The sequence below is a fragment of the Periplaneta americana genome, chromosome 2 (assembly GCF_040183065.1).
Source record: "Periplaneta americana isolate PAMFEO1 chromosome 2, P.americana_PAMFEO1_priV1, whole genome shotgun sequence".
In the NCBI taxonomy this organism is placed as follows: Eukaryota; Metazoa; Arthropoda; class Insecta; order Blattodea; family Blattidae; genus Periplaneta; species Periplaneta americana.
The window spans coordinates 19,827,352-19,845,148 of record NC_091118.1 but is presented as its reverse complement, the minus strand read 5'-3'; the positions used below and the strand labels follow the sequence as shown (position 1 = coordinate 19,845,148).

Here is a 17,797-nt window from a genome sequence, read left to right as displayed (position 1 = left end):
TTGTCTCCACTTTTGCATATTCTCAACTGTTTAATTTTTTGGCATTTTGAAACTTCACAAATTCTCACGACTACATTTTGAAAGTTGAGGATTTACCCCGCATCACTTTTTTTTTTTAAATTTATTTAGTAGATCTCGTTGCAGTCGATCGATCGATACCTCACACAACCACAGCAGTCCAGATTTCGCGGGGTTATATACAATAGCCTCAGAACGTAGTTTTGAAAGCATGTTTTGCTCCACCCACCTTCCCATCTTGAGGGTCTGACTGATTTCTTGCAGAACTTGCGGTTACAGGACACCTTTGTCTACACGGTGGTATACTTTTCGTTTTACTATGTAATAATAATAATAATAATAATAATAATAATAATAATAATAATAATCCGTGGTGCTACAGCCCGTGGAGGGCCTAGACCGACCTAGCCGGCTGCTGGCCTCACGCCCACATGCCGAAGCAGAGGTGGACGATCATCCAACCAGAATGGAGGTATCGTGTGGTTAGCACGATCATCCCCCCAGGCTTATGGCTGGCATTCACAACCGGATTTCGCTACCTATCGTAGCTCCCCAAGTGCATCACGATACTGGGTGGGCACCGGTCCCATACACTGGCCAAATTTTCATGAGAAAATTTCTTCCCCCATGAGGAATCGAACCAGCGCGCATTCCGTAACGCGAGTCCTAGGCAGGACACCTTAGACCACGACGCCACGGCGCGGGACCATTTTACTATGTTCATTTCTTTAAAAGTTATAACGAATTCTAATGCAACACTTTTATTTAGACAAGTTGCCAAGTGGTTGATGAACTACCATTCTGAATACAAATATGTAGCTCTATGTCAAAAAGAAATCATGAAAATATAACAAAAAAATGGCAGAGGACTTCCAGAATCCCTGTAAATGTGTATGTGTGTGGAAGTGGAACGTTTAAGTAGTTAATGGTTGTGTAATTTTAAATAGCATAATCATAAGCAAAGAAATTGAGCTTTTAATAAATATCGAAACCAGTGCAAGAATATAAATTCAGCATTCGCTGCTTGAGCAACAAGTAATATCTTGAAAGTAATACATATACGACGATATTCAAACATCACTTATATGTGCAATAATGATATGCTATGGGTTGCTAAGAAGTGAGATGTGCACAAAGTATTACAGAAATGGTAATGGACATTTTTCCCTGAATAGGTGCCCACTTTAATGTTCCATGTGAAATAAAATCACGTTATCATTTACCGTTGAGAGTGGTTTCTCTTCTTTTTCATTTACGTCTTCAATCTTTGGAATCAAGGGGTCCATCTCCAGTTCATCCATGCTGACTGGGAAAAAGAAAAAAAAATCTGAAATTTTGCTAACTGTCTGCATCTAAAAATAAAATCAATATACATACAACAGAGACGTTGAAACACCCTCGAGATTAGGCTATACAGCAACGTTTATAAGATTACAACAAGAAATACGAAGGAAGGAATTTGTTAACATAGTATGTATTTTGTGTAACAGTTGGTTTGAGATCTGTGCTATAACTTTAGAATAATAATTAAAATACTACTATTCTAAACTCATGATACAACTTCATTACAGATCAAACTTAGTTATGGAAGAATTAGCTAGCAATAAACTAAAACTTTCCTCTGAGGTTATGGCTGATATGTACATCTATTATAGGTCATTCGTTATGTCATGAAACCAAATGCAAGTATGCGCTGTAGCTTACGTAAGAATCTTATGGTGGGGGTATGTGAGTTAGCTAGCTACAAGTGACAACGTAACAAGAGAGCTTCGCAGTCCACTTTCTCCTTCCCCTCACGCGCAGGTAGGTTTCACAAGATAACGAATGGTCTATATCAGGCAGTACATCTCACTTGATGATATGTATCAGAGAAAGAACAATAGTTTGTATACATCTGAAGTCTGATTAGTGTAGCTAATAAGCAATGTATGCAATGGAGGGGGAAAGGAACTAACCATCCTACCCCATTATCTCTTGGCTTAGTTGCCTCATGAGTGATGCCCTATTGGTATCACTTATGAGGTTCCAATCTGTCTTAGGATAGTTGACTAAACAATAGATACGAAACCAATGCACATGGAAAATATACATAGTTGCTGTCATGGAGGCCATACGAGGTCATACATCGTATGGGACCATACAATTTAACAATACACAACTACGCCACTGCAGTAATTTACATTTGAATTATCACAGGCTTTCCAAAAGTCTCAATAGTTTATCACAGGAATAAGACTATATAACAAACTCCCCCCTGAAATAAAAGCCCTTCACAATACCAAGATTTAAAAAGTCGTGAAGCATACTTTGCTTTCTCACATGCCATTTATTGTCAATAAGTACCGGTATCTTAGTTTAAAATTACAAAATTAACACTTCAATAGTTTTTCTTTTTGTATTATACTGCTCTTCTTTTTGCGTGTGTTTCATGTACCTGGGTGAGGTAACCAAAGAAGAAAAAAAGGAAAAAGAAGAAGAAACACAAACATTACAAGGGTGTGAATAGCTAGTGGTCTGGAGAAGGCTGGGGAGAGATGACTACATTATATTTGCCAGAAATTCTATGAGCTGACACCAAATTTTATTATGTCTAGAGATAAGAATGCTTCTAAACAACATCATTATATATACTAATTTTGTAGATAGCTATATATTATTTCTCTTTGAGAATTCAGGTTGAAATAGCATGCTATGTTACAACATATTAACTTATAGTATTACTTATTCTGATGATGTCATGAATTCATTGTAATTCCTTAGGCTAATAAATATCTTATAATTCTTTATCCTGTACGCAGAAATGTTTTCTCCCACCAATTCTATTCCCGTTTAACTACGAGTCAGATATCCTTTAACACTGCAGAAACCAACGTCAGAATTTAGATTTACCGGTACTTAAAACAAGTGTAAAGATCTTTACTTTAGGACTTCTGTTAAAACCGTCACTGTTGCTTTGATATGTTCAACATGTTTTTTTTTATAGCGAATATCGGAAATAGAGAATAAACACATTACGCCAACTATTTGTAGGATTGAACATTGGAGTCGCCCTGGGTGGCGCAGTTGGTATAGCGCTGGCCCGAGGTTGCGGATTCGATCCCGCCTAGGTTGATGGCATTTAAGTGTGCTTAAATCCGACATGCTCATGTCACTAGATTTACTGGCATGTAAAAGAACTCCTGCGAGACAAAATTCCGGCACATCGGCGACACTGATAGAAACTCGGCAGTTGCGAGTGTCATTAAATAAAACATCATTAATTAATTGAACATTGGATATGACAGATGTAAGCCACCAATCTCACACATTATTTTATTCCAACTAGAGGTAGTTCTAATATTTATATTCATACTGGATATTGATATCCATAAATATGTCTCTGGTCTACAGAATTAATGTTAGAATGTGCAATTTCTTAATACTTACATCAAGTTACTAAATTTGTTGATATCACTTTATGACAACACTGTACAGACTACAATAGAATTAAAGGTTTTGTCCCCATGAATTTCCAAAAATAAGGTAGCGGTAATTCTCTATCACATTATAGAAACGGAATGTGACGATGTTTGTGGTATTCGTTGGAGAAAATGACAAGGGAAAAGAAAAGTACTCATTACCGACAATATAAACATGAACAGTATTCTTCCAGCTAATTGTATGAAATGTAAGCTATGCACGCTTAGAGATCATTGTGCAGTGAATACGTTTGATTTATTCAAAACCAACAATTTAATATAAAACCACGACCTCTGTCACAGGGGCACGGAGGAGAGAGATACTAGTTTCTGCATGGTAGATGAGGGAGGGCAGAGATTTCTTAGAAAAGACCTTGCAGGCTATATGGCGTGGCGTATTCCCTCCCTATTTCTTCTGTAATGAACTACCTCCATAACCTAACCTGGGGTGACCACAAAACCAAAAGAGAAATAAAGTTCAGGATTTTTTTGAAAATTGTAAAGTATTTTTTATAATTCTAAGTCACAAATACGACTGATATAATGGTCTAGTTATTTTTTTTATAGTCTAATTTACAGAACTCTTCGGTTTCTACACATACACCTAGTTTTAACTTCTTACATTGTTGGATACACTCTTTTAACACTTTATTAATGACTAATTAACCCCCCCCCACACACACACACACACACACACGCACGCACGCATGCACACACACACAATGAACCTAAGTAATGTCAGTAATTTCAGGGGGTTATTCTTTGAGATATTTCAAACAAAAAAGTATAATAGAATTTTGCGTATTTTTGCCTCCTTTCCGAGATGAAAATTATTATATATGACACATTTCATAACGTGTTTTGGGAAAACCACTGATATGTTCAGTCAATTTATGAGAGCAGTGTATTATGATAAATGAGTGAAAGAATTTTAGTTTTGTCCTTTAAATGTGCAGAAATTTGATCCGAACAAATGTAACATTTAAAAATTCCTTTTCAGAACGAAAAGTTACATTTGTTCAGAATTAAAAATACTGTAATAATAATTTACTAGGCTCATCTACATTATCCCATACTGGATTAAGATGATTCTTCTTTAATTTTCTTGTTTTATGTTTCATATAACTAGCTGTAATATAATAAATTATCTATCTACAATTTTAAAAATAATTTTGAACTTCTTCTTTATATTATTATTATTACTATTCACTGCATAACTTGCCACATCTGCGTTTCACTTTTAAGCTGCCATAGTGGTAGAGTGGCTAGAATGCTGGACTTATAGTCCTGTGACTTGGGTTCGATCCCAGCGTACCCCCAATTTACAACTTGTGTAGAGCAAGCCCATGGTCCAGGTAACACAGGGATTTTCTCTGGGAGCTCCAGTTCCCCTGTGGCATCCTAACAAGTCTTCATCATCTCATCTCATTGCAGGTGTAGTGTAGACCAGCCTCCTATGGTGCATCCTGGACAGTGACTTTGTCAGTAAACTGGCCTACACGGCTTCAGGGTGAATGACCAACAGTCAAGTATCTGCCATTAGTAACTTTTGATTATTCAGCATATCATATACATATTCAGGAATAAAGGTCTAACAAAAGAAGAGATCTTTTAGTTTATAAATATAATGTATACTTGTTTTTTTTTAAAGATGGGACGTTGCAGGAGTATTGCAATCCGAAAAATAACTGAATGTCACTTAGCGTGGTAGGCCTGTTGCTATGGTAACAACGGTTGAGTTGCCAAACTTACCGTTCCCACAAGGCGAGTGCTTAATAGCTCTCTTGGCGACATTTATTGTGCACACAATGTTAGCATTGGTACGTTTCTCTTTGATTCTCTGTCGATTTCTGTATTGTTTTCTGACCTTCGCGTCAATTACAGATATATTAATTTGTCCTACAGAATTTATCTGTAATACTGACACTTAATATTTTAGGAGAAAAATTCGCTCCAGCGCCGGGTGATCGAACCCGGGTCCTTGGTTCTACGTACATCGAAGGAGGAAGGTTTGATCTGGTGCTGTGGATTGAATTCGGCGTAGCTCAGTGGTCAGAGAGCTTGGTACGTAGAACCAAGACCCGGGTTCGATCCCCAGCGCCAGTGCGAATTTTTCTCAAATATTAAGTGTCAATATTACAGATAAATTCTGTAGGACATATTAATATATCTATAATATTCTCTCAGCTAGCAGTACATAATAACTGCAGATTCCCGGCCAACAAGTCACTCAGCTGAGTGTGCTCCTAGTATAATGGCAGTTGACATTGGATACACATCAACATATATATATATATGCCTAACTTGGAGTCAGGCCAAAAAGGGAAACATCGAAGGAGGAAGATTTGATCCGGTGCTGTGGATTGAATTCGGCGTAGCTCAGTCGTCAGAGCACTTGGTACGTAGAACCAAGGACCCGGGTTCGATCCCCGGCGCCGGAGCGAATTTTTCTCCTAAAATATTTCGCGTCAATTGTCAATTAATGTTTTAACATCAGCCATCTTAACGTCAATTGCTAGCTTCCATCAGCTGGCAGCGCATATTGGCAACATAGCACTGTAGTTCCAAGCTCGGTCGCTTAACTGTCATGTCCCATCTTTAAAAAAAACAAGTCTAGTACCTTTGCAGTAAATGAATTTCCAACTATTTCTTTAATAGGCAGGACAGAGTAATGTTACACTCACAGCAGAGAGAATGTAATGCTCCCAAGAAAATCTTTTGCTACATGAATAACTGATATAAGATGATTTCGAGCGAAATCACTAGGACTAGGATTTATACAGGGTGTAACAAAAAGGTATGTCAAAACTTTAAGGAAATATTTCTCACATGTACAGAATGAAAATATATTATATAAATATAGGCAAGAAACGCTTTATTTCTGTGTTAGAGCTCATTTTCTACAACTTAGCATACATATCATGGGAAACACATAGGGACATATCAGATGAAACTCTGCATTACAAGAAATGTTCAGAATGTTCTCCATTAGCACGGATATAGACATCAACTCGCCATAGCATTGCATCCCGGAGACGCTGATGTATCCCTAGAGAATGTCATATTGTTTTGCAGCCTTCCACAATACAGGTGTGAAGACTCTCTATATCATGCAAAAGGGTTTCATAAACAAGAGCTTTCAAATGCCCCCATAAGTAAAAGTCTAGGGGGTCTAGGTCCGGAGAGTATGGAGGCCAAGGAATTGGTCCACCTCTCCCTATCCATCTGTCATGGAACCTTTCATTTAGCAACCAACGTAGTCAAGCAAAGAAGTGAGTTGCACGATCTTTGTATGTACAGTTGCAAATCAACATTGGTGATGAACCTAAGAATTACGTCATGACCCCACTACCACTAATCAGACGTGAATACTACTAGATTAAAAGCTGTTTGTAAACAATTTCTTATTTACAAGCTCTTGTTTGTAAACTGGGGAGAACTAGTTGTAGAAAATGAGTTCTAACAGGGAAATAAAGTCTTTCCGGACCCATGTTTATATGACATATTTTGATCCTCTACATGTGAGAAATATTTCTCTAAAGTTTTGACATACCTTTTTGTTACATCCTGTATGCACAGTAAGCTAAAAATGAGATTTGAGTAGCCGTGGTGTACATTGTGTTGGGGGAAGGATGGTTTACAACACTACACAGCAGGGGCGAATGCTAGTCACGAAAGTTAGGCTTGCTCTTTTATTCATAGGGGAAGATGGGAGGATATAATAATTCATAATTAATAAAAATAATCAGACCCACATAAATAATTTATTTTATAATTATGGAATCATTATGAGTCATGGATCATATTCGCTTATCAGATGTAGAAGTTCGATATAATATTACAAACATGGCTAACAAAACACTTTAGTTTTTTCGACCCTGCCAACCAATGCACATTGTTGTATTGAGCTGCACTGAACGAGCGCACATATTCTCTATAATGTCTGTCTTCTCTTGAATAGTCCTTCGGGAAAATGGATTTAATAATAAGGTTTCAATGACACACAATTCCGAACTCATTGCAATACTTCAAATTAATGTTTAAGAATTAATAATACATGCAGCAGCTAACACATGCATTCCGCTCATACAATTACATTGCACTCGCAAATCACAGCACATTCCCGCTGTCAATACTGCTCTGTGTAACGTTAAATAGTCGTTGGTGTAGCTCTCGGACCAGAGCTTCAAACAACACATAACAGAAGCATGTGCGCCTAGGATGGAGCAAGGAGGAAGGCACTTGCGCACGCATCATATTCTCGCCATTTCTACGTCTTTCCTGTAGCTCTGAGAAACGAGCAAGCGTTGCAATACTTGCGGATGGTATTACACCTATACAGTATTCCAAAAATCAAAATAAATTTTAATGTACGTAACGCCATTTTGAGAAATACACATTCAACGAAAATATTGGGCTTGCGCAGCAAGCATAGCATGCCCTGAGAAATCGCCCCTGCTACACAGTTAAAATATTCCAGACTTTATCTAATAATATTTAATGAAGGCAAGCAGTCATATACTGAATTATGTGCCGAGTGTATTAAATGTGTAAGCTACTATTACAATGGTTATCAAGAGATGCCAAACTTAAATTATTTTGTCCTGAAAGGCTCTTGTGATTCAACATGATATGCATTGCTTCCCACATCAGAGCTAAGTACCAAGAAATATCTGACATCAGTTGTGTATAAATAAATATATCGGGTCTCTAGAAATTATTGATTAGGAGAGCCAACACACTAGAAAAAATATATTGATGTAAGAATTACATTTACTTTCATCAGAGATAAAATGGGACACCTACACGGTGTTTCATTCAAACCTTCCTGATTTCAATTAATCATTGCTAACAAAGTATTAGGATTTATGAAATGAGACTGGTACTAAAAGAAAGAGAAACTCAAAGAATTTGTATTTAATTTGTTTGAAGTTGATTGTGTCACTACTTTGCGCAACAATCGCAAAAGCAAAAATGGCGATTCCACAGCAATGCGGGCAAACGGTGGTGTAATATGCGGAGACGAAATCTGTAAGTTCAACGCAACCCATAATTGCCATACATATTTGTAACATTTCTGAAAAGCAATTATTGTTAAAATCTAATTATTAAAACGTATCAAATTTTCAGCAACAATGGATGACATATGCAGATTCTGGCTGATGTGACTATGCACAGATCAATCATTAGGTCAGTATCTAAGGGAATTAGGTCTTTGAACTGGATCGTGTGTTCAAAGAGGTTGCAGAAAGTACATTTATACAAATTGTGCTCGACTACAAATATGTTGTTGTTTTCTAATGCCAGGCGTTTGACAATAAATCATCTGACCTCTTGCACTCCAGTACTTTTCAAAGATATTGTCATGGTCATCCATTGAAGCACAGATTTACCGACTACAAATATATATGAGAGCTTTGAAATTAGAGCACATATGGCTACTTAAAAATCTATATATATATATATATATATATATATATATATATATATCCCTCTCTCTCTTCCCCTCCCTCTCTCTGTGTCTATATATATAGTTGCTGTAATAAATTATATTTTATAAGTAATAATTTTTCGAATGTTTCTGTAGCTAAGGTATTCTATGTCCTCTTATAATATATAACATCAAACTTGTTATAAATTCCTTCCTGATAAATATAAATCCCACAAGGGTAGCTGCCCTTCAGTAAAGGTTGCCAAAAGAGACAGCATACTCAACAAATAAAAAAAATTGTATTACCCATATTATTATTTTCAAAAGGAAGCTACCCTTGGGAATAATATTAATAACAATTATTAATAATTAGATACAAAATGAAGTAATTTAGATATGCAGGTGATAACATAAAATCTGAACAGAATATTTCATTACATCTACTGTAATGATTTTCAAAGTTTTTAAAGGAATTTCAAAAGACTTAAAACATTCAACTGAGAATATTAGGATTGTTCCCCTTGCTCCAAACAATAGTCCAAATACTTCAATCTTGTATGCGATAATAATCCCTACAGTATTCAATTGTAGGCTCATAGATGATATTATTTTCTTTATGTACTGGTACTGCTACAGGTTGTTGAACTGCAGTTTCAAAGCATATTGTGGGATCTGACAATTGCTCTGTCATTTCCTCATCAATGTCAATGATGTCAATTCACAGAGAACTTCCATCTTTTGGAAGACAGTGGACTTCTTGCTGAATCTCGTAGAAAGAAGGAAGACTTTAAGCAATAAGTTCTCGTATTGCATGGTGTCTAGTATTGTGGACGAGAGTTCCATGTTGGCAGAATTCCAGGATGTGTATCTTTTTTTTTATTTCCGTGGCACTACAGCCCGTGAAGGGCCTAGACCAACCAGCTGGGTGCTGGCCTCACGCCCACATGCCGAAGCAGAGGTGGATGATTATCCAACCAGAATGGAGGTATCGTGTGGTTAGCGCGATGATCCCCCCAGCCGTTATAGCTGGTATTCGCAACCGGATTTCGCTACCTATCATAGCTCCCCAAGTGCATCACGATGCTGGGTGGGCATCGGCCCCATACACTGCCGAAATTTCATGAGAACATTTCTTCCCCCAAGAGGAATCGAACCAGCGCGCATTCCGTAACACGAGTCCTAGGTGGGATGCCTTAGACAGCGACACCACGGCACGGGATGGATGTGTATCTTATCAGAACGAATAACATAATGGTTAGAAACAAAATTCTAATAAATAAATCACACCAGGAAAAACACATATTATGAGATGTACAAAGTGAAAATGAATTACACACAGATATCAGCCCAAAGCAGAAAAGTTAGTTACTAGTATCAAATATTTGTCATGGGAAACATTATGTGCATATTACAGATGAAGGTGTATTCTTCTCAAGTGTCTCCGAAGATAATCCATTTGTGCAAAATTTGTATCACAATAACTGCAATTATATTTTTTCTCAGTTGTATGAATTTCTGTATGTCTTCGAAGATATGCTTGTATTGTGAAGCTTTTATCACAATAACCGCATTTGTAAAGCTTCTCACTTGAATGGGTTTTCATGTGACCTCGAAGAGTCCGTTTTTCAATAAAACTCTTATCACAAGAGGAGCACTTATAGCGTTTGTCTGGTGCGTGAGAAAATTCATGTATTTTAAGATACTGCTTACATGCATAGGACTTGTGACAAACGTGACACTGAAAAGGTTTCTCGTCTGTATGTGTTCGTAAGTGAGCTTTTATGTACGGACGTTTGGCGAAACTCTTCTCACAGAAGTTGCATTTGTAACGCTTCTCGCCTGTGTGAAGAACTGAGTGATCATTAAGACTGCGCTGTAGTGCGAAACTCTTGTCACAAAACTTACACTTAAAAGGTCTGTCATTTGTGTGTGTTACGCTGTGTCGTTTCAGATATTCACGAAATGCAAAATCTTTATGGCAAATCTCGCATCTAAATGGTTTCTCACTTTTGTGTATTAATTCGTGTCTTCGAACATGACTACGTCGCATAAAACCTTTCGCACAAATGTTGCACTTGAAACATCTCTGACCTGTGTATGTTGATTTGTGTGTACACAGAGTTGCCATCTTCTCACAGATGTTACACTCGAAAAGTTTCTCGTCCAAATGAGTTTTTGTATGATTTTTAAGGTAACCGTTACGTCTAAAACTCTTGCCACAAATGTTGCATTTGAAAGACTTCACTTCTAAGTCTGTGTGCCTCTCTTGTTTCGCATTTTGGAGTTTGACTAATTCGTCAGCTTCCTGTAATCTCACATCATCATGGATATGAGGCTGCAGAGACCTATAAAATAAATGCAGATATCTCTGGTTACAAACGCTGAGGAGCAAAGTGAACCTCCTGTGCTAGTGAATATTATAATTCGATGCTGTTTGGGTAAAGGGAGATAAGATTATGTGTAATGACTACGTCTGATAGTGTGGCATCAGGAGAGCTCTTAAATCTAAACTGAACCTGAATTCCAGACCATGGTCGAACACAGGAACAATTCTCTTCCTGTGCTCCAACCAGGAAACGAACCTGGGACTTCATAAACTGTAACCAGAAGCTCTGATCACTAGCGTATGAGGCTCGTAAATAAAGCAATATGTATATTAACATTTAGGAAAATTTATATTGATTCAAAAGCGAAATAGTAACAAGAAAGTAGTAGTAATAATAATAATAATAATAATAATAATAATAATAATAATAATAATTATTATTATTATTATTACAATACTTACTTACTGGCTGTTAAGGAAACCGGAGGTTCATTGCCACCCTTACATAAGCCCGCCATTGGTCCCTATCCTGAGCAAGATTAATCCATTCTCTATCATCATATCCCACCTCCCTCAAATCAATTTTAATATTATCTTCCCATCTACGTCTCGACCTCCCCAAAGGTCTTTTTCCCTCCGGCCTCCCCACTAACACTCCATATGCATTTCTGGATTCGCCCATATGTGCTACATGCAATGCCCATCTCAAACGTCTGGATTTAATGTTCCTAATTATGTCAGGTGAAGAATACAATGCGTGCAGTTCTGTGTTGTGTAACTTTCTCCATTCTCCTGTAACTTCATCCCTCTTAGCCCCAAATATTTTCCTAAGAACCTTATTCTCAAACACCCTTAACCTATGTTGCTCTCTCGAAGTGAGAGTCCAAGTTTCACAACCATAAAGAACAACCGGTAATATAACTGTTTTATAAATTCTAACTTTCAGATTTTTTGACAGCAGACTGGATGATAAAAGCTTCTCAACCGAATAATAACAGGGATTTCCCATATTTATTCTGTGTTTAATTTCTTCCCGAATATAATTTATGTTTGTTACTGTTCCTCCCAGGTATTTGAATTTTTCCACCTCTTCAAAAGATAAATTTCCAATTTTTATATTTCCATTTCGTACAATATTCTCGTCAGAGACATAATCATATACTTTGTCTTTTCGGGATGTTAATAATAATAATAATAATAATAATAATAATAATAATAATAATAATAATAATAATAATAATAATTCGCTTCTTCAGCCATCAACTTAAGAGCGCTTACATTTACAAACAACACATGCATCACCACTGTTACGCTAGTACATTGTGAAATATATAACCAGAGTAGGAATGCAAAGTGAAATAATTACACATACTAGCAGAAAAATATGATGACATGTTACCTCTGAACATTACAATTTTCTTTTTCATTACTTAATGGCAATTCGTCATTTGTGACCTGGTGTATATCACTAGATCTCTGAATAATGGGTTCAAACTCGACTGAGACTAACGATTTTTAAGGGTGATGAAAATGTTTCACATCAGTTCCTTCAGACTATGAGAAAATCTTCAAGGTTACTTCGGAGATGTAAAAAATTACTGATCCTGAGGGAAAAGTTTCCAAACAAAATAATCAGTACACCGTTTCTCGCTGATGTTTAAATTGACGTAAGTTTTTTTTACACCATGCAATTTTGGACACATGTTTATGTGGTTTAATTGTTGTTGTTCTCATATTTGTGTCTTCCCAAAGCTTTTCGCCACCCTGTTTATGTACAATTTATGTTAAACAAGATGTTGAACTTTATTTTTGCCTTCAGTTGAAGCAAAATTTACAGATTAAAACTCACAAATCACTATACTTACGTCTCCGTGAAGTCAAACTCATCCTCTTTTATTTCTGGCATTGGCTGCTCCTTCATGGCGTCCACATCGCAAAGCCCTTCCTAAACAAAGACAATGAAAGATATTCAGAAGAATAGGCAATAAAGCTGCCATAAATAGTGATACGGGCACTGAAAATTTAGCAAATGAGAGAACAGATGCAGGCCAAAAGCTGAGAATCAGAAATTAATAGAGACGAGGAAGGTATAATGCTCTAAGTTCGAGACTCGTCAATATTGTAATTCTTGGCTCACTCAAATGGAAGTTAATGTTAGTATTAATATTTATTAGAAGGATTGCCAGGAGCCCCTGTGTGTTATAAAAACCACTTGAGATTATAAGCCCAGAAATTCCGGAGCTACCAGCAAATGTTGATATAAAATTTCGTAGATTGAATGCTATGACGACAAAGATTTTCCTTCAAGATTTTAATTGTATAAATCACTGAGGGGACTTTTATCTTAGGTTTTATTAATTCTCTCTTTAATTGCAAGGTCAATTCACGATTGTCCATTGCTCTTTTGAGTGGCATGATATACTACTGTTGACACATGCGACTGCTGTATCCATTGGCAAGTCTGCTTATCCCAATGCCATCTAACGGTCATTCTGCAGACATGCCCACCATGTACAAACTGAGATCTTGCTAAACATTCTCTGTACTTCTGTATGGATATGAGAACCAATCCGGTATCTACCTTTTAAATAACTAGATCCCTAGTTACTTTATGATTGAGGAGACCACTAAAAACAACGCTCAGATTGATCAACTTCAAGATTTGAATCTGGAACCTCCTGAATGCAACTACAGTGTTTTACCGTTAATGAGCCACTCCATTCAGTGAGGAGATTTTATGAATGGTACATAAATGTCAAAACACTAAAAAGTGATAGGTTATCATTCCAATTTGATATTATGTTTAGCCTACCTATGAATTATCATTAAAATTAATTTGGTGTCAGAATAGGTTAATAGTGAAATAATAGAAATAAAAAAAATGCTGAAATAAATTTAAATAACTTATTCATAATTTATTTTTGATATATTAGAGCATAAGAATATATCAGATGTATTACCACAATATACAAAAATATACCCTAGGTCATAGGCATAGCTCAGTCGGCTAATGCACTTGCTTGCCGATCTGGAGTTGTGCTTGGGCATGGGTTCGATCCCCACTTGGGCTGATTACCTGGTTGGGTTTTTTCCGAGGTTTTCTCAACCATAAGGCGAATCCTCGGCCTCATCTCGCTGTCACCAATCTCATTGACAACAACCTAGTAGTTGATACAGCGTCATTAAATAACAAACTAAAATAAAAAATATACATTTTATTTATTTATTTTTTTTTTATTTTTAACTTCTTCCTGTAACCACTAAAGGTTACCATCGACAAAGAGTACCATGATACAATAGAGTAAATGCCTTGAGGCTTAGTGATACATTGTTGTTAGAGTGAAATATAACAATTTGAATTATACTGAAACACATATTAAACGAAGTAACGTCAAGGAAATGCCAATTAGTCATGGTCCATATGTATGACGCCTGAAAATAGCAATTGAGCCTTTGACTGCTGCAATTGTTAGATCTCTTAAAATACTTTTATGCAGGCCAAAAGATTTACAGAAGTCGACTAGGAACCGGGGTATGGTCCCACGGGCTCCTATCATTAGTCCCGTAATGACGATGGATCCAGATGGTATTTGTCCTTATAAAAACTGATGAAAGGTTCATATATATTCCTTTTTTCCTCGTGTACTTCTTCTGGCTGGTGTTCGTGCGATTCGAATCTCACAGTGGGGTCTATGATGTAACCTTCAAGAGAGGGAGGTTTAAATGCAATTATGTCGATTCTTCGATTACTGCCCTCACTGGATATGCCGTGTACTTCTTCATATACTGAATAACCTTTGTTCCTTAAGGCAGTTGCTATTATAAATAAAAGTTAAAATAAAAAATAATATTTCAGGTGGAATAGTATTAATAGGAAAATAAAATTATATTTTATGTGTGAGTGGAAGACTCTCCATCATTCCTAAACAGACAGAAAAACTATTTTGCGCAACTACTAAATGTACATAGGCCAAATAGAAATGATCAGGACGAAATTGAAATACAAACTGCTGATCCATTTATACCCGAACCCACGTTTTCAGAAGTCGAAATTGCGATAGAAAATCTGAAAAAGTACAAGTCTCCAGGTATCGATCACATTCCAGCAGAATTAATACAAGAGGGTGGAAGGGCATTATATAGCAAAATTTATAAACTTGTACTTGCTATTTGGGAAAAGGAAATTGTACCAGAACAATGGAAGGAGTCCATAATTGTACCTATTTTTAAAAAGGGGGACAAAACCAACTTTCGAGGAATATCTCTTTTGTTGACGTCGTACAAAATTTTGTCCAATATTCTTTTGAGAAGATTAACTCCGTACGTAGATGAAATTATTGGGGATCATCAGTGCGGTTTTCGGCGTAATAGATCGACTATTGATCAGATTTTTTGTATTCGACAGATAATGGAGAAAAAATGGGAATATAAGGGTACAGTACATCAGTTATTCATAGATTTCAAGAAGGCATATGACTCGGTTAAGAGGGAAGTATTATATGATATTCTTATTGAATTTGGTATTCCCAAGAAACTAGTTCGATTAATTAAAATGTGTCTCAGTGAAACATACAGCAGAGTCCGTATAGGTCAGTTTCTATCTGATGCTTTTCCAATCCACTGCGGGCTAAAGCAGGGAGATGACCTATCACCTTTACTTTTTAACTCCGCTCTAGAATATGCCATTAGAAAAGTTCAGGATAACAGGCAGAACTTCGAATTGAACGGGTTACATCAGCTTCTTGTCTATGCGGATGACGTGAATATGTTAGGAGAAAATACACAAACGATTAGGGAAAACATGGAAAGTTTACTTGAAGCAAGTAAAGCGATAGGTTTGGAAGTAAATCCCGAAAAGACAAAGTATATGATTATGTCTCGTGACCAGAATATTGTACGAAATGGAAATATAAAAATTGGAGATTTATCCTTCGAAGAGGTGGAAAAATTCAAATATCTTGGAGCAACAGTAACAAATATAAATGACACTCGGGAGGAAATTAAACGCAGAATAAATATGGGAAATGCGTGTTATTATTCGGTTGAGAAGCTCTTATCATCCAGTCTACTGTCCAAAAATCTGAAAGTTAGAATTTATAAAACAGTTTTATTACCGGTTCTTCTGTATGGTTGTGAAACTTGGACTCTCACTCTGAGAGAGGAACATAGGTTAAGGTGTTTGAGAATAAGGTGCTTAGGAAAATATTTGGGGCTAAGCGGGATGAAGCTACAGGAGAATGGAGAAAGTTACACAACACAGAACTGCACGCATTGTATTCTTCACCTGACATAATTAGGAACATTAAATCCAGACGTTTGAGATGGGCAGGGCATGTAGCACGTATGGGCGAATCCAGAAATGCATATAGAGTGTTAGTTGGGAGACCGGAGGGAAAAAGACCTTTAGGGAGGCCGAGACGTAGATGGGAGGATAATATTAAAATGGATTTGAGGGAGGTGGGGTATGATGATAGAGACTGGATTAATCTTGCACAGGATAGGGATCGCTGGCGGGCTTATGTGAGGGCGGCAATGAACCTTCGGGTTCCTTAAAAGCCATTTGTATGTATGTATGTATATGTATGTGGAAAGTTAGTGCCCAAGACGAAGCCGAGGGTGATAATTTCCACGACCACATAAAATGTATTTTCTTTCATGTTCTATACATTATTTTATCAATTAACGGTATTTAAATTTAATATTAAATTGTTCGCCTTTTCTTTCTAATGTGTCGTTTGTGAAGAAGTTATAAATGAGTGAATGAATGGATTTTATTGTTGCTAATGGGTCGGTTGTCATGGAGAGAGTGATTAAAAAAATTGTAATTCAAAGTTTTAATTCACTGCTGAGAATAAAGCCATTGTATAGGTTGCTAAGGACGGTGAAAGAAAGACCTGCCTAGATACTAGTCATGGATAAAATATAATAATTAGCAATGAAGTTACACATGGTTGTTCTTTATCACCAATTCTATTTAATATTTACATGAACGAAAAGATACACATATGGAACCAGGTTCATTCACCAGGCATTGATCCAAAGAATTCCACAAAATTAAACACCCCACTTTTTAGATATGCAAGTAATCACTGTTACTTCAGAAGATAGTTTACAAAGAGAAATATTTTCAATACATAATGCAGCAAAACATTTTGGGAAGGAAATAGCCACAGAAAAATCCAGAGCGATGGCATCTAGTGCATGATCCAATAAGAAGCAAATCAATAATTAATAAATGTTTAGTGAGGTAAGGTACAGTACTACCTATTCTATTCGTACCCAATGTTATATACATGAAGATCATTAAACCTAAGTTGTGTGTGTTTGAAACACAAAAGATGATTTCTGGGAACATTGTGCTATACATCATATGTACATTTTTTTTTTTTTTTAATTTCTTACAGTTTACATACAAGAACTATAAGAAAATAACATAATACACTAGAGTCCTGATTAACCGAATCGCGATTTTACGAATTTCCGAATTAACCTAATCTCGAAGACGCAATAAATAAAATTTTGATGTTGGCATTTTTCAGATGCTAGATTTGATTAATTATGAAC

At 36.4% G+C, this 17,797-nt stretch overlaps 1 protein-coding gene across 4 annotated transcripts in view; it reads right to left on the bottom strand.

Annotated features, from left to right (window-relative positions):
• Positions 1-17,797, bottom strand: part of LOC138715257 (zinc finger protein OZF-like) — a 52,225-nt gene that overhangs the window by 5,465 nt on the left and 28,963 nt on the right. Inside the window, exons 2-3 of one of the 4 annotated variants that reach the window (XM_069848013.1) lie at positions 13,099-13,178; positions 1,242-1,324 (exon numbers count right to left, since the gene is read on the bottom strand). In XM_069848013.1, the coding sequence (XP_069704114.1) occupies positions 1,242-1,324; positions 13,099-13,120 (105 nt within the window). In that variant the 5' untranslated portion in view covers positions 13,121-13,178. Of the gene's footprint in view, positions 1-1,241; positions 1,325-3,444; positions 3,943-8,987; positions 11,253-13,098; positions 13,179-17,797 lie in introns of those variants that run through there. The other 3 variants (XM_069848020.1, XM_069848006.1, XM_069847995.1) reach the window with 3 other exon arrangements.